Here is a 20,907-nt window from a genome sequence, read left to right as displayed (position 1 = left end):
AAAAAGACTCAAGTTTCTTATCAGAAATCCTATTACAGTCAACCTATTTTGTGCCATTGAGGACCCTTTTCTTATAGATTATTAAACTAGTTAGGAGTACCAATGCAACAGTTAAGTATAATGATCATTTAAAATTACTTACCTTCTTTTTCTCCTCAACGTGGTTTTCTTCGATAACAGACTTTTCTTCTACTATCGACATTTCTTCTTCTGATTCCTCAATTACAGTTGTTTCTTCTTCCTCTTCCTCCTTCTTCTTTTTCTAAATAATGCATTTGAATTAATGATATGTAAGGATAAAAAATTTGGGTACATAATCTGTCTTTAAAGATTACTTTTAAATACATACCTTTTCCTCAACGATGGTCAAGTCAGCACTCGACTCATCTTCACCAAACTCGTTCTTGATAACGACTCTGTAGTTCGCAACGTACTTCGACGTAACCTTCCTGATGATTAATCTGGCGTTCGTTCCATCGAAGGACGTGTTGATTTCAGAGGAATCCCTGATTACAGTAGAGTTCTTGTACCATGTGCATCTGCAAGACTGGTCTGATGTCTTGAGCACGGCCACAAACTCAGCTTCCTCGTTTTCTTTCTTGGCCTGAAGAAAAAAGTAACATTAATTCACATTTCTGCAGAAATCTTTCACAAGGTTTTGAAAGAGAAGTATGTAGATTGTACCTAAATACTTACCAAACTCCTGAAGTGCTTGATGATCTGGGGTTTGTCTCCCTTTTCTTCAGGTATGTCCGTGATTTCGACTTGTTGTGACGTCGCTTCACCCTTCTCGTTCTTAGCGACGAGTTTGTAAGATCCTTTGTCATGTTGTGAAACATTAGAAATTTCCAATTTGACTGTGAATTCGCCCTGAAATTAACAAGAAATAAAATAAATAAACCATTGAAGACATAAATTATAGTTACATTTTATGAGATTTCTATAAATAAAGGAAGGTATGGACTTACTTCTCTTAGAGGTTCAATAAGCACAGTGTGCCTTGAGTCCTCTTTGACGGCGCTTGATTCCTTGAACCAAGTGCAAGCAGGTGCAAATTTACTTAATACTTTACATTCAACAATAACAGTCTTCTTTTTAATTATCTTAATGATCTTTGGTTTCTCTTTGATAACTGGAATGACTGTAAGGAAAATCATATTTATTAGTAATTAATTAATTCATTATAGTCCACTTCAATGATATCAGATTGNCGGTATAAATATAGAATAAGCTTACTTTCAATATTGAGCGTAAGATTTGCATTGAGCTCCCCAAGTTCATTTTTGATATTGCATTTATACAATCCGGAGTCTTCAATACCAGGATCAATAAGTTCCAATATTATTGTGTAAATGTCTTCTTTGACCTCGACCCTGGTCTTAATTTTCGACGAGTCCCTGATTTCTTTGCCTTCGTGGTACCACACGATCGTCGGTTTCGGGCTAGCCTTGACCTTGCATCCCATTATAACTAGTTTGCCGTTGTCCTTTGACTGAATAGTGGGTTTTTCGACAAACGTTGGGCCTTCACCTTCTGGTTCTGGTTCAGCCTCAATGTTCAAGTTCAGATTAGCGTTGCTTTCGCCATATTCGTTCTTGACATGACAGCGGTATGCGCCACCATCCGCTGATGTCGGGTTTGCCAAAAGCAACACCAATTCGTATATGTCTTCTTCCAATAAACTCGATTTGATTTCAATTTTGCTGCTAGCCTTAATGACCGTCGTGCCTCGGTACCACGTGACTTCAGCCGCCGGCTTGGCCTTACATACACAACGCATTGTGATAAGTGTTCCGTCTTCATTGGGAATGATTCGGGGTTTCTCCACAAACGACGGTGCGAAACCATTTTCGTCATCCCCACCTAAGAAAAAACACGTTTTTATTTTACTACTTACATGAATTAAATGTATTTGTTTATTTATGAAGCTTCATGCAGCCCATAAGCTTAAAGCCTTACATGCTATTGCTACTGTATGCGTACGTGTTACATTTGTAAAGATATTAAAATCCTGTTTTACCTTGGAAGTTGAGAGCAATATTCGCATTACTCTCGCCAAACAAGTTGAAGGCATTACATCTATAGTTCCCACCATCTTCCCTGGTGGGGCTTAAAATTTCTAAGGTCAGATTAAACGTATCTTTTCCAATTGCCTTTCTAGACATCTTCATTTTGGCCCCATCTTTGATTTCTTTATCTCCGTGAAACCACGTAATATCTGGTAGGGGATATGCTTCTAATACACATTCCATTATTAACACATCACCCTCTTGTCTAATTGTTGGCTTTTTAGGAAACCTCGGTGCTTTACCATCGGGGATTCTGTTCAAAACATAAAATTTTAATAGCAGCCCTATCAAAAGAATACAATTTGAAAATGAGAAGGTGCATACTTAGGTTTGTCTCCACCCTCGAAATTTAAGTTAATTTTTGCTACGCCTTCACCGTGTTTGTTTTTCGCCAATGCCCTGTATTCTCCTCTGTCCGAATTCTCTACGCCTAAGATTTCTAGCCGCGCCATGTGGTATAACGTTTGGTCCTCTTCTAGTGTGATTTTGTATCGACTACTTTCTTTTATTAATTTTTTTCCATGGTACCTGAATCATTGATGATAAGACATTAATGATGGTGTATTCTGTTTTGTTGTGTTTGCTAACATGTGTTGTGGGATCTTACCATGCAATGGTTGGTTTCGGTTTGCCAACGCATCTGCATTCGAAAGTGATTTTGGTACCATCTTCCGATTGCCTGATGACGGGTCTCTCCGTGAATGTCGGTTTGATAAAGTCCTCAGGCACGGGCGCTTCGTCGCCTACATTGTGAACTCAGGTATTAGTGTCAGTTTTAAAACATTTGTCATAAATCCGATCACTTGCAGCAGCTTTTCCAATGACGTTAAATTTAAGATGTTTTCTTTTAGTTTCGTGTGAGATTAATCATAAACCAATATTAATTTTGGCATTTAATAAAGTTAATTGAGGAGTATTATAAGAAATAGATAGTAGTCCAATAGATAAATATAATATAAATTCATATTATCGTGTAATTTCTTGAATCTACGTCCAATCTAATATCAGTACGCATTACAGTCGCCTGTTAAAGTTTTCGTTATGTGCAATTGCTGAAGCACAAATTGCATATTATTTCTAACTACCAAAACTAATGCGGGAAAGTTATTTGTTAATAAAAGCATGGTAGCAAATAAACAACGTGAAAACGATGATAGTCAAAGTTTGTACGTAACCATTAATATAATTAAATAAATACATGCTAATAAATATAATTAGGATACATAAATCAACATACGTGAGAGTAGTGTTGGTGTAAAATGTGTTTAATAAAACGTAAATAAAAATGAATCTATAGATTGTGTAGTAGTGTAAGTGCAGAGTGTATGTGTAAGTCTAGAAACGAAGTATTTATTAGACATTAAGAAAACATCTTAAATTAAGATAATCACAAAACAGCGTTTCGTAATTTACGTAGAATTCTAGTGTATTATTGTAGAGTAATTGATAATTCGATAGAATTAGTCGATGATTACAAAAGCTTTGCTGCAAATTCTACGATTACTGACAAAAATAAATCTATAAAAAATTAAGGATTAGGATCACACAAAACAATAACGCAAATGTTAAAAACTTAAGCTTGTAACTCTAACAACAAATTAATACGATCAACATAAGTGTATTTTTCATTGTAATAAGAACTACCATATCAATTAGTTTTCAAGTAACGTTTATGTGTTACAACAAGTCCAACATGTAAATCACTGTTTATATCATCAAAGTGATCATTAACGTTTTGACACCTACATCACTGGTTACATCTTCAAAATAACCATTAACATCATCTGAATCATCATCAACACATGAAACATCATCAGATTCAATAAGTATAATGTCTGTTACTACAAATTCGTCATTATTAATGACTCCTATATCTTCAAAGTGATCAAAAGCATTTCCTGAATCATCATCACGTGAGGTGTCATCAATATCATTAGGTATAGTGTCAGTTACTCACTGTCGAAGTTTAAGCTGATCGTGGCGTTGCTCTCGCCAAGTTCGTTCTTGGCCGTCACGCGGTACTTGCCAGCGTCTTCCACTGTCACGTTGCTGATTTCGAGCGAGGCATAATAAGACTTCCCCTCTTTGCTTACTGTCAACTGTGGAAAAATATAAAAAAACGCTGTATTTCTGGATTTAGAAATGGAAATACCTCATTCTTCTTTATAGATAGATATCAAAATCGTAGTCTAACCAAAGTGAGCATGTAAAGTCTCGGAAGTAGCAGATGTAGATGAAGAGGTGCTGAACTACTAATAATAAAGCTGTTCATTTGAGTTGGTTTTTTTTTAAGAATTGGTTTTTAAACTGAATTGCAACTTAAAGGTCGATACAGCTCATCATGAATATAAAAGACACTATAAACCTAATAACTGCATTTGTCTTTTAAAAGAAATAAGTTTAAGTTCCAAATTAAAAGTCATCAAAATAGAAAAAAAAGCTTCTGAAAGTAAATTGATAACAGAATCATTGATTGGCCAATAAATTAATAGACAAAATTGGGTCATAAGGTCACCCTGTACTATGAACACCTGGTGCCGACTCTAGCCAAGTAGATCGGGGTCAAGGCCATCTCTGAACTCTTTAAATAGGTTCGACTATGGCAGCCACACTCGTTTTTATTTTTACGTTTTTAAAAGCTTTTCTCTCATTACGCTAGTCTTGTTCTTAATTAGTGTCTATTTCGGATCGGTGACTTGTTTGAGTGTCATTAACTGTTACGTAAGTTTGCCTATTTATACCATGCTCTCCAGATTTGCAAGGTGACAGTATGTGGAGTGTAGCACATTTTTCATGATTGTTTTTATCCTGACGTTTAACTCTAACGGGCTTGTAGCCCGTTAGGCTTGTAGTTGGAGAGTTTATAGATTCTCTTTACTTAGAGGTTCTGGATTCGGTCCTCGAATGTAACCTAGTCTAAAAACTTAGTATAATTTGCTCTGTGGACCGAGGACTTTAAGGAGGCAAGGAAAGAAATACTTATTTAAGCTTTGGTCTCGTTTCGTCTAGCAGTGATTTTCCTTTGGTGTAGTATCAACCTGGTTCAAGCGCGTGAATTTGAACCTTTTGTGTAGGGTATAACGGTGTTTACCTTATGCCTGGCTCCGGGTTTGACCTCGCTAGTGTTGTGGAACCACGCCACACTGGGCACCGGCTCGGCTTCGATGCGGCACTCGAATATGAGCCGCTTGCCATCGTCTTCCTGCCTGATGGCCGGCTTTTTCGCGAACGTAGGCGCTTTCCCGTCCACTTGCCTGAAAATGATCGAAGAAAAACCATTAACTTGAATAATAATCTAGCCGTGACACTTCTAGGTACAAACAGCGTCATTTAGTTCGTGCCACCCAAAGTAACCAATACGTTCGCAACACATCTTTGTTACAACTGGAATAAGATTGTGTACATTGATAACTTTTTGGGCACTTTGTGTATCTCTATTTGATGCTGACTGTACCAGAATTAAGTTTGAAAGGGATAATCAAATATGAAATATAAAATAAAGAGCTTTAATTGATTGAATCGCTCTAAATAGAATGTTTTTTGGTTTAAAAAACTGATGGATAAGTTTTTTAATCAGGCTTACATCGAGTGGTGCAACTTGAGTTGCGTCTACCTTAGTTGTGTGTATTGTTTTTGCAACTAATATTCTAGCTAGGAAAATTACACTTTTACACACAACTCCATAAAAATGTTGTATCAAAGAATTCGGTTGATACTCACTTCTGTTTTTCCTCGTCAGCGGCTGAAAATAAAAACAAAGCAATTAGTTTTGTATATCTTAAANATTGAGAACCTCCTCCTTTTTTGAAGTCGGTTGATAAAGAGCTTTGATTGAACCGCTCTAAATAGAAGGTTGTTTGGTTTAAAAAAACTGATGGAATAAGTTTTTTAATCAGGTTTACGAGTACATCGAGTGGTGCAACTTGAGTTGCGTCTACTTTTGTTGTGTGTATTGTTTTTGCAACTAATACTTTAACTCTAGAAATATTGTATCAAAGAATTCGGTTGATACTCACTTCTGTTTTTCCTCGTCAGCGGCTGAAAATAAAAACAAAGCAATTAGTTTTGTGTATCTTAGTTTGTTCAGCTAAGGAATAGTTGTGGAATCCTTCACAACACAAATAGAACCAGATCTAGAGCAGATTCCCAATGTTTATCACTCTCGGAAACCAGACGTAAACATTCGGATCATTGATAACCGGATTGCAAGAATTCCTTGGATTTTAGCTATGGAATTAATCCGAGATTAGGTGAGAAGTTTTAGGAACAAAATTCTGTAAAATTCAGGGCAATGCTCTTTCTGGAGAGAGCTAATTTAGAGAGTGAACCCCAAAAAGCTGATAAAGGTCTGAAGATGAAAATGACCATGTGTCTAGCTTCAAACTAATGTGGAGATGATCTACATAAGCTGACCTTTTTGCTAGTTTATCTTAACCTAAGTATGTTTGTTGTGATCTTCGAAATATTGCTGAATTTTGTTGTTTTGAAATATCATTAAAGGGTATTGAGTTTGATAATGGCTTGTATCACCACTGAAGCATTCCAAGTCTAAATACGTCTTCATTCATAAGACCTTATTTACAAAGCTGTAACAAGATTTCTTCGCCCTATTTTCCCAGACTTCTTATGACAAATGCCTATAAATATACACTCGCGTCAAGTCTAAAGTGTATTCATACCACTGTAATGAGTAATCATCAATTTTCGTCATAGTTTTCATGTTTACAACGTCTAACATGTCTGACGATTGTCGTAAGTGAAAAGTGATACAATTCTGACGGGTGAGCTACAATGCGTGTAGTTTCAGAGGGTTTGCTGTAAAATCTTCTGCATAATTTTATTACATTTTTATAGTGTAAAGTAACAAAGTGAGGAAGTTTGATTAAAGCTTCTCACCGAGCAAACAAGCACGGCTCGTTTCACTCGGCTAAAGATAATGAGTTTACGTAATTTTATTAATTACAAACCAGTAAAATTTGAGTGTTTGAGACAAGAGTCTCATGTTCAACCTCATGTATTTTATTATTTTACAAGCTTGTTATGCGAGTGTATTTTGTGTCCTTTCACTTATAAAACCTGTGTGTAGTACGCATTGTAGTAACACATTGATACACTTTTTGCACTTTGTGATGTGCTATCAAATCGGCAGTTACTTTGTTTAATTGTGGGTCAGTGTTTTTAGTTTTAAGTTTTAAATAAGACAATAGGGATGTTTCCTGGGTCAAAAAGCAAGAGTTTTAATTAGTCCGTCAGTTAACTTATCAAAAAATACTCTACACGTATTTTTCACTTTTTCAAACTAATGAAAATTTAAAGAGATAAAGCGCGCCAAAGTTCATAAGTAGAGGCCCGTGACGTCAATGCTTGCATAAAAGTGCCGCACGTTGTGACGTCGTGCGGAACTTCAACGCACCATAACTATGTAATTATTTGTTAGACAAATAAAAATATATGTGTCCAATATTTTTTGATATTAAACATGACGGACTAAAAAATTTTTTTTAGGAAACTAGCCTATTAGTCCTACTGCCTCCACGTTTGTTGTGTGGTGGCGACGTGCGCCGGCGCATCTTGGCTCACGACGGGCGTGGGATCACCAGCGGCGATTTTTTGCAGACATTTATTTCGGACTATGACTAACGCCGTTATTTGTGAAGGTATTTTTATTGGCACAGTGTAGGATTACGGTGAATGTAAGTGACAATGTTTTGTTCGATACGTTCATTGTGGGTAACATAATCTAGTATGTGAAGTCTTTACATTTAAACTGAGGTTAATTCCAATACCGTGAATTATGCTCGACAGGGTATGAAGTCCTCAAAATTTTTTACTCTAGTCCCACTTTGAATTACTTTGTAGGTTAAAGTAACTCGTTAATACATAAAGCCAAACTGGGCCCATCAGTTCTGCTTTAACGTATCGGTCATCTAGTGATTAGTGTTTACAAGCTAGGTATGGTTATACCTAAGTACAACTTGGTGAACTTGCCAATCAAACTATTGGTACATGTAGTATTGGGTTATTGTCGATATACTACTGAACTTGACACAGGGAAAAGCACATTCTTTTCCAATGACTTAATGTGCAATAAAGAATTTGAATTTGACTAGCGTCCAGCGTACTTATTCCCGTTTGTGACGAACGACCATTAAATTGTCCTGAATTGACATTACTTAAGCCGAATTCTCAAAGTTGATTATCTTTCAATTCAGAACCCTAAATAGGCTTCAGTTTATATATTTATATATATACTTACTTTAATGAAAAAGTTAAAATCTCAATTCTGAAACCACCATACCATAGTAAGACACGGGTCTTAACGCGACGTTTATTAATGAGTAAAAGTAAACGTGAGTACATGTAACTCATTAATAAACATCGCGTTAATTCCCCTGTCTTACTATTTTAATTGAAATGGGACGCGAAAGTTTAAAATCTTACACCATACCATAGTCTAAAATAAGGCTGAGTACTCACGGCTGAAGTTAAGGTTGATGGAGGCGGCCACCTCGCCCATCTTGTTCTTGGCCTTAACTTTGTAGAGCCCCGCGTCGCTCTCGATCACGTCGTCCAACTCGAGCACCACCAGGAACTTGTTGTTGGCGATGCTCTGGATCCTGAAGATGGCGAGGAGAACGATTAAACCCTCAAGATTTCAGTTGCCACTTGATTTTGAACTTTATGACGCAAGCAATAGGCTAGTTGCCTAAAAAAATTTTTTTAGTCAGTAATGTTTAATATAAAAAAATATTGGACACGTATATTTTTATTTGTCAATCTAACAAATAATTACATAGTTATGGTGCGTTGAAGTTGCGCACGACGTCACAACGTGCGGCATTTTTAAGCAAGCGTTGACGTCACGGACCTCTTCTTATGAACTTTGGGGCGCTTTATCTCTTTAAATTTTCATTAGTTTGAAAAAGTGAAAAATACGTGTAGAGTATTTTTTGATAAGTTAACTGACGGACTAATTAAAACTCTTGCTTTTTGACCCAGGCAACATCCCCATGCCCTACACTGAAAAAAATGTTTGGTTACTATTTACACAACAAAAGTGACCACTGAACATTTTGTTTATGAGGAACAAAATGTTGTGTAAATTAAACAAATAATTCTGTAGTGAGCTACACTTAGTTTGGTTATAGTTAACACTTAGTAGTTCGGTGGTCACTTTTGTTGTGTAAGAAGTAACCAAAAATTTTTTTCATTGTAGGGCATTGCTTGCCGGTTAAGGGAGTAAATAAAAGAAGAGCATTCTTTTATTTACTCCCTTAACCGGCAAGCACACTACTACACTTTCTTNCCATTTTTTTAAAAACTTACAACTTTATTATCTTAGGTTAAGATCCAAAATCAATAAAAATGTGAACCTCTAAAAGAATACCTAAACGCATGTTAAAAACTAGTACTTGAAAACGACGTTGAGTAATATTATGGAGATGCCAAACTGCGTTAATCTTGAAATATCATTTATTTATTTATTTTTTTAACAATCATTCAACAGCATTTAATCGGTGTGTTTTTTTCTTTAAAACTAAATGGTAAGATACGTATCATTTGACGATGTACTATGTTGGACAGATAAAATATAGAAAGAAAAAAAGTAGCAACATTATTTAGTAACGATATAATGTTTGGGATATCGTTAGTAAATAAAATATTATTTTCTAAATAAATAACATGATTCTAAATATGCTTGTTAAACAGGGGTTCAAATTTGCTATATATCACACTAAGGTATTCGATTTTTTAGAAGTTTGTGGATGATTGGTAATAGGATGTTTGCATTTGCAACAATGTTGCCATCTGCCCGCGAGAAAAATAGTAATACAACAACACAAAATATTAAACGAATGATGTATCGTTATGACAATTCAACAACTGCAACAGAATGTTAACACGATAACATCTGTCGGCGACAGATCTTGGAACCGGTTCAAAACTTCACGGTTAAAATTTAACGGTTCGTCTAACACGAGTATATTTTACGGTTTTGGTTTAATGTTCTCAATGGATTATGTGCTAGTTTTAAGATTTCATGGTTAGCAAACCTAATTTGATTTTATTATAGTCATTATACAAATGTTTTGAGTGGCAGCCATTTTAAGATATTATAAAGGTTAAAATGGTAGTTAGTTATGTCGATTTCTCTAACTAAATAGCGTTGATAGTCAAATATTCAGAAATAATCATCAATATAGCAAAAATGTGATGTTGACATACGAAAATATAATTTTAAATCTGTAGCAAAAATCGTTTCAATTTTTCACAACAATACTAAATCGTATGAATTGAATGAATCAATGAATTAACTTACTCAGAATTTAGTAAATGACATAAAACAAATATACTATACAATGATACAATATTTAGGTTTAATGAGAGCAATGTACATTTTTATGTTGAAGTTACTACGAGGGAATGGATAATGGATCGTAGCATCGTAGTAATTTCGTAGCTGTGCCGAGACCTACGCGCTACTACGGCGTAGAGGCCGTAGCAATTCATACTACGAAAATAATGCATTAACTTAGAAGAGTTCGAAATGAATTTAAAAAAACTGTTTTTTACTGTAATTGAAAAATCTAATAGTAAAATATTTAAAAATCTAACATTTCGGAGTGATTATGCTTTTTAATAAATGTACATTGTTTATGTTTGTTGCAGATAAAATCCATCAACGTTCAAAGGAAATTACTGTACAAAGCATACGGTGAAAATACATTGATGTATTATTTACCTATCTTCGCAAAGTCACATGCAATTAATAATTCTTGCAGGTACAGATAACAGCATATCAAGCTCTACATTGAGGCCAAGGCTCGGATACCGGTAAATTTTTCAAACAGTTATAGCAAGTACATGAGAACGAAATAATTTCGTTTCCGTTCCTTGAAACCGGTATTAATAACATTATTTTTCAGAACCAAGTTTTTGGTTACGTTTTCGTTCTTTACCACAATTAACCGTTATATCGGGGCACTTCATTGTGTGCGTGATCCCCGCGCCCACCCCCTTTTGATGCAAGACACTGCCGCGCTGGCCGGTTTTTTTCGGTTAAAAAACGAAATAACATCGTTTTCGGTCGAAACGAAATTAATGCAAAAACTATTAAAGAACATTAATAATAACGGTATTTTTCAAACCTGTTCCGTGGTTTGTTTGAGGCATCTTTATAATATGTAGTTGTAAACTTGCCACACTTGCTTTAAGTACCACAAAAATGTACAGTCTGTTGTCGACTGCACTGTTTACCATCATCGCATCGTCTCTATGTGTGCTCTAACTTTTTCTATCACCTACCATTGGCCGGGCTGCCAAGTGTGTCAACCGACCGCTTGTTTGGCTTCAATCGTTGCATCAAAGGAAGCGGTTGATCAAACAAATTGTGCAAATCCAAGGTAACGTCTGACTGTTGACCCAGAAGTTGGTAACTACGATACTTTTGTAAACACATAAATAAATAAAAAATTCTTTAAGAATGATAAAATATTTCAAAGGACAAAAAACGTTAAAAATATTATGTATTCCGTTTTTTCTCTCGCTCTCATTGATTGCGATAGAACGAGACGACATGACCGGAAATGGGTAGCCGTAACTGTGGCAGATAGTACATAATAAATTGTACATTACAAATATCAACAGTTTTGAGTAACATTTTCGTATTTTATTTATTTATACTCAAATTACAGTCGTTGCATTCAAAATATCACAGTTGTATGTAGAATAACTAGATGCAAGAATTTATAATACGTCAAGCATTAACGTTATCATTTGAACTATACGAGCTGACGAACATTATGTTTAGAAACCGTCCATCGATACGAAAATAATTTAATGGGTCAAGTTCAGTGACAGACAATCATCAAACAATAATTTTAAGTTTAGTCATCAAGTACAAACATTTTGTGTGTTCAAAATGTAGTTTCTCCGAAAATTGCCCGTGCCAGATAAACCCTCAAAGTAACCGGTCACAACTGGTCACAAATATGTGTCAAGATGAGCATCAACATGATTGCACAAATATTTTTAACCCTTTTCCATTGATGAATGCAATGTATCACTATTACTTATTCTGTGGAATCGCAATCGAACTCTTGAACAACTTTACACAGTCCAAATATTTACACATTACATCATAGTTTTTGTGCGTCTTAGCAAACAAGTGTCCTCCTTGAGGAGTTCGTCGCTTCTGTACCAGCATATCTCCGGTTTCGGAGAGGCCAGCAGCTGGCACTCGAAGATGAGTTTGTTCCCGTCATCCTCCTGGCGAAGCTGCGGCTTCTGGGTAAAGCTTGGGGCCAAGTCGTCGGTCACCCCCATGGTGCTAGCTTTGTATCATGCTGTGGGGGACGAAGTGGTGGGTAGCCTGGGGACAAAGAATTTGCTGTGAGACTTGAGAATACATTGTAGGTATTATCTTAGTCATCAGGTAATATAGTCTCCACTGCGGACAGCTAGGGCCTTCTCTAATTTGTTATTTATTTATTTAGGAAAACCAGGGTTTAACCTCTCCTGCTTTGTCTCATATCTGTGCAACCTCTGTCAACTGCTTTGTCTCAGATCTATAAGACAAGACTACTTTGGTCATTTTGAAACATCATTTGAAAACCGTAGCAGTTGGGGGTGCAGTTTTGCGCGGCTCAATAGCACGCCAAAGGTTAACAGTGTGTAATAATGACATAAGATAGGCAACAAGCAAACCACTTATAGGTTTCCACAGGTAAAAAACAATTTAAACAATTAATGAGCCGAAGATGTTTGCCGATATTATATGAGGGACTACCTGTATTCTTCGGTATACATAAGTACTCGTAGATGGGTAATTACGCAGGTATATTTAAAATTACCATATTTCCATCGTTTTATGTACAGTGTTTACACCTCCGTGGTTCAATAGTGACAAAATTGATTTAGAGATATTCGCTCATTAGGCACGTAAGTTAAGTTCACTGTTGTCTGTTATCAAATGTAACGAAAATGATTCTGTGATTCGTAGAACATGTTAAACGGTGTTAGTCTAATTCAGTCGTGTCAGAAAGAGTAAAAGTCATCAAGTAACCAAGAGGAATACATTTGTTAAAATGTAAAAAAACTTTAATTAAACGGGTCTAAGGGCATAAAAACTCTTTAGTAGCAGCAGTAACCTGACAAGTGAAAGCTCGTGGGTTCAAGTCTACCATGAGACTGACTAGGCGTGGTTTAGGCCAGTGCAATGCGAATGACACAGGACAAACAAAAGTAATATTATAAGAAACACGAAGTAGGTACTTTAGTAGGGGCACTGTGAAGTCAACCTAAGCTAACTACTACTAAGTTACTTTATAGAACAATTTCAAGGATGATAATAATTAATTGAACAGAGTAGGACGGGTCGTTATGGAACTTCTGTACAGAAGTGGACGTAATTGGACGAAACTAACGATTATGGTAAGACCATAAAGAGAAAGAAGCACGACAAGAAACATCCCTAGAAAAATTACAGATATTTGGATACGGGACTATTCCCACCCCTCTTTCCCACCACACTGCAACTCCTGTGTAGCCAGAATCTACAGCTTGACCGCCAATAACAACCCAATCAATGAAGGTCAAGTTGGTCCCCAGGGAAAGTTTTTTAAACTGTCATTGATATGAAAGATTTAGATTTATAAACAACATGCAACAAACGTTGTACTGTAACGATTTGTCGAATAGGTAAAGAAAATTAATTTTGAATCAAATACAAAGAAGCNTACTCACTTAAACTTAGTCCTAGTGTCCTCTTTGAGGAGTTCGTCGCTTCTGTACCAGCATATCTCCGGTTTCGGAGAGGCCAGCAGCTGGCACTCGAAGATGAGTTTGTTCCCATCATCCTCCTGGCGAAGCTGCGGCTTCTGGGTAAAGCTTGGGGCCAAGTCGTCGGTCACCCCCATGGTGCTAGCTTTGTATCATGCTGTGGGGGACGAAGTGGTGGGTAGCCTGGGGACAAAGGATTTGCTGTGAGACTTGAGATCACATAAAGTAGGTATTATTTTAATCATCAGGTTATAGTCTCCACTGCGGACAACTAGGGCCTTCTCTAATTTGTTATTTATTTAGGAAAACCAGGGTTTAACAGTGTGTAATAATGACATAAGATAGGCAACAAGCAAACCACTTATAGGTTTCCACAGGTAAAAAACAATTTAAACAATTAGTGAGCCGAAGATGTATTATGAGGGACTACTTATATTCTACGGTGTACATACTCGTGGATGGGTAATTTAATTACGCAGGTATATTTCAAATGACGATGTTGCTATCGTTTTATGTACAGTGCTTACACCTCCCTGGTTCAATGGTGACAAACTTGATTTAGACAATAGACAGTCATATTAATAAGTTATTCTGTTATCAAACATTCCTACCGAAAATTCCATGTTTCGGAGAGCACGTTAAACAGTGTTTGTCCGATTCATCCGTATCAGAAAGCGTTAAAATTCATCAAACAACCGACAGAAATGTTTTTTTTTTTATGTGATATGAGGCAAACGAGCAGACGGACAAATAAATGTTGTTAAGAATAATACGACTCAAAGGGCAAAGCTCTTTAAAAGCAGCAGTCACCTGATAAGTGAAAGCTCGTGGGTTCAAATTCAACTTGAGACTGTCCATGCCAATGCAATGCGAAGACAGGACAAATAAATACATAATACTTGTTAGAACACAAAGTTAGTAGTTTAGGAGGAATTTCTGTTTGCATAAGTAAACTACGCTACAACAACTCTGTAGAACAATCTCAAGCATAATAAGTAATATTTAATTATGAATAACGTAGGACTGATCGTTATGGAAATTCTTGGGGGGAGGCCTTTGTACAGTGGACGTAATTGGAGGAAACTAACGATTATAGTAAGGCCATAAAGAGATAGAAGCACGACAAGAAACATCCCTAGAAAAATCACAGATATTTGGATACGGGTCTATTCCCACCACACTGCAACTCCTGTGAAGCCAGGATCTACAGCTTGACCGCCAATAAAAACCCAACCAATGAAGGTCAAGTTTGTCCCGGGGGAAAGTTAAACCATTGATATGAAATATTTGGTAGATTTTACGAATAAAAATCATACAGTAAATTAAAAATCCATGCAAATTATTTATAAACAACATGCAACAAACGTTGTACTGTAACGATTTGTCGAATAGGTAAAGAAAATTAATTTTGAATCAAATACAAAGAAGCTTTTTATAATTTCATGTGTTTAAAAAATTTTACCTCTCCAGAAACTTCCATCACACCGTATTCGTCATCCTATGGACTAGTATTATGTACTCGTATATGTTCCCTTAAATATAAAACTCTGGCGTTACAAATATAATAAAATAAACAAACAATGCAAACGAAAATACAAAACAAATAGTTTGAGAAATCGAAAGGGTGAATGCGCTGCCAAATGGGTTAATGCATCTGGCGCATCGATTTTATTATTATCGTGAGAAAGCTTATTTTAGAATGTTGCGAATACCGATTGGCGTTATACAATATTTCGCAGTATTTTCGGATCAATTTGGTGACTTGATGTAACATGGTCAGACCTATATTCAGAAGTATGTTCGCTCCAAGTCTCTAACCATACAAATAACATTACTATTTCATACTAGCTTAAACAATATCGATTAGCTATTAATTGGGAGTGTATTTATTTTTTGAGATTTCAAATTAAAATCACATTTAATTGCATAAATGTGTTAAATAGTGCAATAGTTCATCGCATAGTCCCATGTTCGTTTCTTGTAAAAGGTTGTCAAATATTTTCGGCTACCTGTCTAAGCCTAAGAATTATACTTTTGATCTGAACATTCTGGGTAAGATTCTCAGGTGGGACATTTATCGCAATACTGGAAAATTATTGTCATCAGGTCATTTTGGTCTCCATTGAAGGAGCATTTCCAGAGTTGTTCTTTTACTCCCCACGTTGGTTATGGGTTAGGGAGGTCTGACGTTCGCATTTTCCATATTTGGATTTTACGACATCCACGGAAAGAGTGGATTGGTCATAATCAGCTCTACTCATCGAAAATGATAAGTTTGTTGTTTTTATCATAATCATAATCATTATTGCTTCATAAGTGTACATTTTAAACAATCTGTTAAAAAATTAAAAGAAATGATTCAGTACTACAAATACCTTAATCCGCCAGTGATTGAGAAATATCCCAAGGAAATATCACATGCCTATGATGGCCTATATAATCTGACATACCAGGTTTATTAACCCACTTGAAAATAAAGGAAGCACTCTTATTAACCTAATTAACCTAATCATAGATATAGAAGTGATAGGTAGTGAAGAATATCTTTCATGGAATTGACTAGAATGTTGGAATAGAATGGAAAAGTCTTCCAAAGAATATGAATTTTCGGAAGGTGACAATCATCTATTAATTAGGATAAAGTGCTCTTACATTAGTATACGAGTACTGTATGTATATGTGAGTACACCACTTGAGATTTAGCTGGTCTGTTTTGGGATTTTTTTATTTGCACATTTTTTTTCTAATAAAAAAAAACTGATAATCCGATTACACAGATTTTTCATTTGGGAAAATTGAAGTAAAGTTCTATGGAAATTTTGAATGACAGGACGTCTGCTGGGTCAGCCAGTTCATAAAATAAATAACTGCAACATTGAAACTTTTATCCTTAATCCAACACTATAATTCTAGATGAATCCAGAATTTTATTTTACGTGTTGTTTTTAACAGAGAACTCAAGTTCATGCATAAATCTTGCTGAAACTAATAAAGTGATGATTTAAATACCGATATACTTGTTCCAAGCGCACGTCTTCAATTTACGATTGAAATAAACCACTTCAACATTTCATAACCTGATATAAATACAACGCATCCAAGGCAAGACGACTCTAAATCATAAACAGAACTGAAATAATGATATACGCTGTCCTATAAGTCATACAATACATCATTGCACATCATCTGGCCGAAACCTCTTTGGCCGATCGCAACTCCAATGTGACTCACGCAGCGGTCAGCGCCATCTACACTGGCAAGGTGAAGTTTAAGGGAGTGGGTGTCCTGTGTTCAAATTTTCTCAAGTGTGAACGAAACGTCTTGTGCTATTTCTGTAGACTCTGAAGGCCCCTTGCTCTCGCGTTTCTGCGCGGCAAAGCTTTTATAACTTGCACCGTCTGTTACTTCCTATGATTACCTAACTTTCTTATCCAACTTTCATATCGAAAGCTCAATAAAAAATCTTCATATAGAATTTTATAGTCAATAAAATATTATTGGCGTGCCTCAAGGGTCAATACTAGGTCCTTGGTTATTAAATGTAAATTCCAATAATCTTCCAGCGTGAAATAGAAATAAAAATTAACGTACCCAATTAAATGAAAACACAAATAAAATCCAATGGTAACACGGTGCACTGAGTCAATCACAATCACAAGAACTGCTCGCTGAAAATCGAGAACTTGACGAAGGTTATGCGAAACTGGATTCGTTAGAGAAATCGGGCGGATTGTCGCCGGCGGCGGGACGCGTCGGGTCGTTTTCGAAATCGTAACTAAACTATGAAAATTTTGGCCGACGGCCGAGGCGGGCGGGACGGAATTTGCGTGGGACGCTGCAGGCGGTTGGATAACTACTCGTCATGGGGTGACGTCGCTTGCATAGGTGTTTTCCGCCGAAGATAGGAGCTGATCTAACAGTGAGTGGATTGTTGCAAGTGCCGAGATAAACCTCACTCAAAAGTGAAGATAAATGTAATGTAACCACGTCAGTAACGAACCGTCTAGATGTTGGATACTTTCCACGATATTTACACCTTAACATACAGAAGGTGTGTTAACTGTATCGTAATTAAGCGCTCCAATTAGCCATGTTTATTTGAATTGAGCAACTTTATTGTCTGCGTAAAGTCTTTAGCCTTGTCAGTTAATTTTCAACAAAACTAAGGTGTCGTTTTGTTTTCTCATCCACAAGAATTACTCATTCGGTTCGAAGTACTATTTTGCGGAGACAAAAAGCGTCAAGGATGAAAAAGCCGTTCTATTATTACGTGGACTAATTTTGACGAGTATATTCAGTTTTATTATTCATAAATCAAAATGAGCCGTATATTTTTCAGTCGTAACGCCTCTTGGCAACTGGATTTTGGAGTCAGGTGACCACATCAGGTGTTGGCGTTTAGTGATAGTAAACATTTGACTCGGACGTTGATGTATCGTGGTTTTAAGGAGTTCACTTAACATGGTTGGTGCTTTGGCTAACGAGAACAAAAATGATGAATTTGTCAGACAGGTGTAAACAGAGCTTTCATTACTCATACGCACGTGAATTGTGAATTTGATGTGATGTAATTACATATTCGGCGCAATTAGTATGTAATAATAATTGGTTATTAAAATATTTGGTGAAAATACAAACTTTCAGGTGGTTACTTCCATGCTTACACATGAATACAAAAAGATGATGAAGTACCTACCGGAAGTACCTAATTATTTTTGCACTAAATATGTAGATGACACATAGAGTAAGTCTTTAATGAACAGGTTGTGTAAAATAAATGCTTTGTTATCCTTATACATAGGTACACCGATCATAATAAGCTGGTAATGTTCATGCACACAGATGTTCAAGTATCATCATCATCAACAGCCCTTTACAGTCCACTGCTGGACTATGAGCCTCCTCCACTATGGTGGAGGGATTTGCCATAATCTCCACGCTTGGCAGGCGGGTTGGAGATCGCAGTTTAAAAGATTGATGTTTTTCAGAGAGCGCTGCTGCCCATTCTCTGTTTGTTGTGTAGTCCCTAAGTCGCCTCTTACGACACCCGCGGGAAGAGTAGGGGTTGGTGACAAATGTATTCTACTCTGCCGTCACCACACGGCGGGTTCAAGTATAGTTGTGTGGTTTCTTATAATAATTGTGTAATCAATGTTGTTTATCTCTGCTAATAATATTCCAATTTCATTGTTGAAGTCATTGTGTATCTGACCGGATGTTTGAAATTATCCATATCCGTGGTTTTGGAAATATTCTAGAGTGTTAATGTTTGTTCTACGGTTGCCGACTTATTGGTTTCCTGTGATCTTTAGAGTTGCTATATAAAACAGGAATAGCGAGAAATAATAATTTGTAAAACCTATAATTTTTATGTGAATAAACATTGAACACCTTTGCAAATCATAGACAATCCAGTGAAGGTAGAGGCAGACAGAAAGGAAGTAGCTAACGTCATAAAGGCTCCCCAAAGATAAGTTGAGATCGAATCAGGAAAGAGGAGATCCGTAAACGAACTAAAGTCGCTGACATAGCCAGCAAGCTGAAGTGGCAATGGGCAGGGCACATAGTACGCAGTAACTGCAGCCGGTGGGGTTCTGGTGTGGAGGCTGCGTACCGGAAAACGCAGCGTGAGACGTCCACTCACAAGGTGGACCGACGATATTATAAAGGTAGCAGAAAGGCGCTGGACGCAGGCCGCTACCAACCGGGCAGCATGGAAAGCATTGGGGGAGGCCTATGTTCGGCAGTGGACGCTATACGCTATGGACGGATAGCTGAGATGATGATGATGATGATGAAAGATAAGTTGATGTTGGTGAAATAGAAGAAAAAGAAGTACCTGGATGCGGGGAGCGCAGGACCGGTCGTTGTGGAAGTCCTTGGGGGTGGCCTTTTGTCCAGCTGTAGACGTCATTTAACTGATACGAAAGTAAAAGTAAATAGTAAAAGATTTAGATGAACGGTGTCGTTAGCATCTTAAAAATGCAAATTCGTGTTTATAAAAAACAATCATTTTCACACAGGAATTTTCTAGTGGGCTGTACTCGTGGCTTCCTTGTCACATATTCTTTCTAATTGGTGACTAATGAGTGGGAGCGAGAGGAAATAAATATCATTGCTCGGAAAATAGTGCGTGATCTGTTCTAGATTGTTGGTATGTGACCTTATTTCGATCCAATTGTCAGCCAGATTATTGTTGAGGTATGCTCGGGGGGCGTATTTTTAACGCATATTCTAATTTGTATAACATTATAACTCAATGTTCGTATACGAATCTACAACATCAGAGTAGAAGGATAAACTCCGGACTTCGCATGGATGTAGTCAAAGGCGATCACGGGAAGAAGAAAAAGGGAAGAGACAAATTTAATGCAAACATCAAGCCGCTACAATTTGTCTGGATAATGTGAAGAGTGTAAGCCAAATGTTGTATTTACCTCTAGTAAATTACCTACAGATGGTCGTGGTCCTGCAGTAAAGACTAAATACGGTAATGATGAGGATGATACATATCGACCAAGCCCAAAATATCACATCTAGTTTACGTATCATCAGCTTATACATAATGGAAACTTCACGAAGGATGCATTTCGGCAACTACTTTAATATTGTTTAGGTACGACGACTCTTCTCAAACTATCTGATTATAGCTTACAATCAGAAAACTAGCATGCTTTTATCTATCAAGATTGAACATGTTTTGAAATCTTAAACCATATGATATTACAATTTCTAGTTGTATTGACCCAATCTATCGGTATGCAATCAGCTGCAAGTGTATAGGTAGTACAAAACAGACGTTCATTTGAGACGCATAACGAAATGCTCATATTGTTATGTATCTCACATGCCTTTGTTTGATTTTAATTGATTGGATAACCCGCCCACAGACAGAATCGCAGACGTTACACCCACGCAATCTCAGTAATAGAATTATTGGCAGTTATAAGAAAAGCTATTAGAATTTTTTAAAAGGGTGCCTAAAAACAGACTGATAACATTTAAAGCTGAGGATAGAGAGCTTAAGATACTGATGACGATAATGACTATTATGATG

The 20,907-nt window shown here is 36.6% G+C and overlaps 1 protein-coding gene across 1 annotated transcript in view; it reads right to left on the bottom strand.

The window, feature by feature from the left end:
* The window catches only part of LOC114359916 (twitchin-like), a 94,413-nt gene extending 76,771 nt beyond the window's left edge, over nucleotides 1–17,642 (bottom strand). Inside the window, exons 1-14 of the mRNA XM_028314467.1 lie at nucleotides 17,442–17,642; nucleotides 13,815–14,033; nucleotides 8,547–8,686; nucleotides 6,086–6,107; nucleotides 5,161–5,323; nucleotides 4,027–4,168; nucleotides 2,677–2,812; nucleotides 2,394–2,597; nucleotides 2,021–2,322; nucleotides 1,237–1,863; nucleotides 969–1,141; nucleotides 697–870; nucleotides 350–604; nucleotides 143–262 (exon numbers count right to left, since the gene is read on the bottom strand). Coding sequence (XP_028170268.1) covers nucleotides 143–262; nucleotides 350–604; nucleotides 697–870; nucleotides 969–1,141; nucleotides 1,237–1,863; nucleotides 2,021–2,322; nucleotides 2,394–2,597; nucleotides 2,677–2,812; nucleotides 4,027–4,168; nucleotides 5,161–5,323; nucleotides 6,086–6,107; nucleotides 8,547–8,686; nucleotides 13,815–13,987 — 2,631 coding nt within the window. The 5' untranslated portion in view covers nucleotides 13,988–14,033; nucleotides 17,442–17,642. The remainder of the gene's footprint in view (nucleotides 1–142; nucleotides 263–349; nucleotides 605–696; nucleotides 871–968; nucleotides 1,142–1,236; nucleotides 1,864–2,020; nucleotides 2,323–2,393; nucleotides 2,598–2,676; nucleotides 2,813–4,026; nucleotides 4,169–5,160; nucleotides 5,324–6,085; nucleotides 6,108–8,546; nucleotides 8,687–13,814; nucleotides 14,034–17,441) is intronic.
* Nucleotides 17,643–20,907: the final 3,265 nt, after the last annotated feature.

This window comes from Ostrinia furnacalis, unplaced genomic scaffold (genome assembly GCF_004193835.3).
Source record: "Ostrinia furnacalis isolate ACB-3 unplaced genomic scaffold, ASM419383v2 OfSCF4694, whole genome shotgun sequence".
Taxonomy (NCBI): domain Eukaryota; kingdom Metazoa; phylum Arthropoda; class Insecta; order Lepidoptera; family Crambidae; genus Ostrinia; species Ostrinia furnacalis.
The sequence above is the reverse complement of the archived record's forward strand: the minus strand, read 5'-3'. Positions and strand labels throughout refer to the sequence as shown.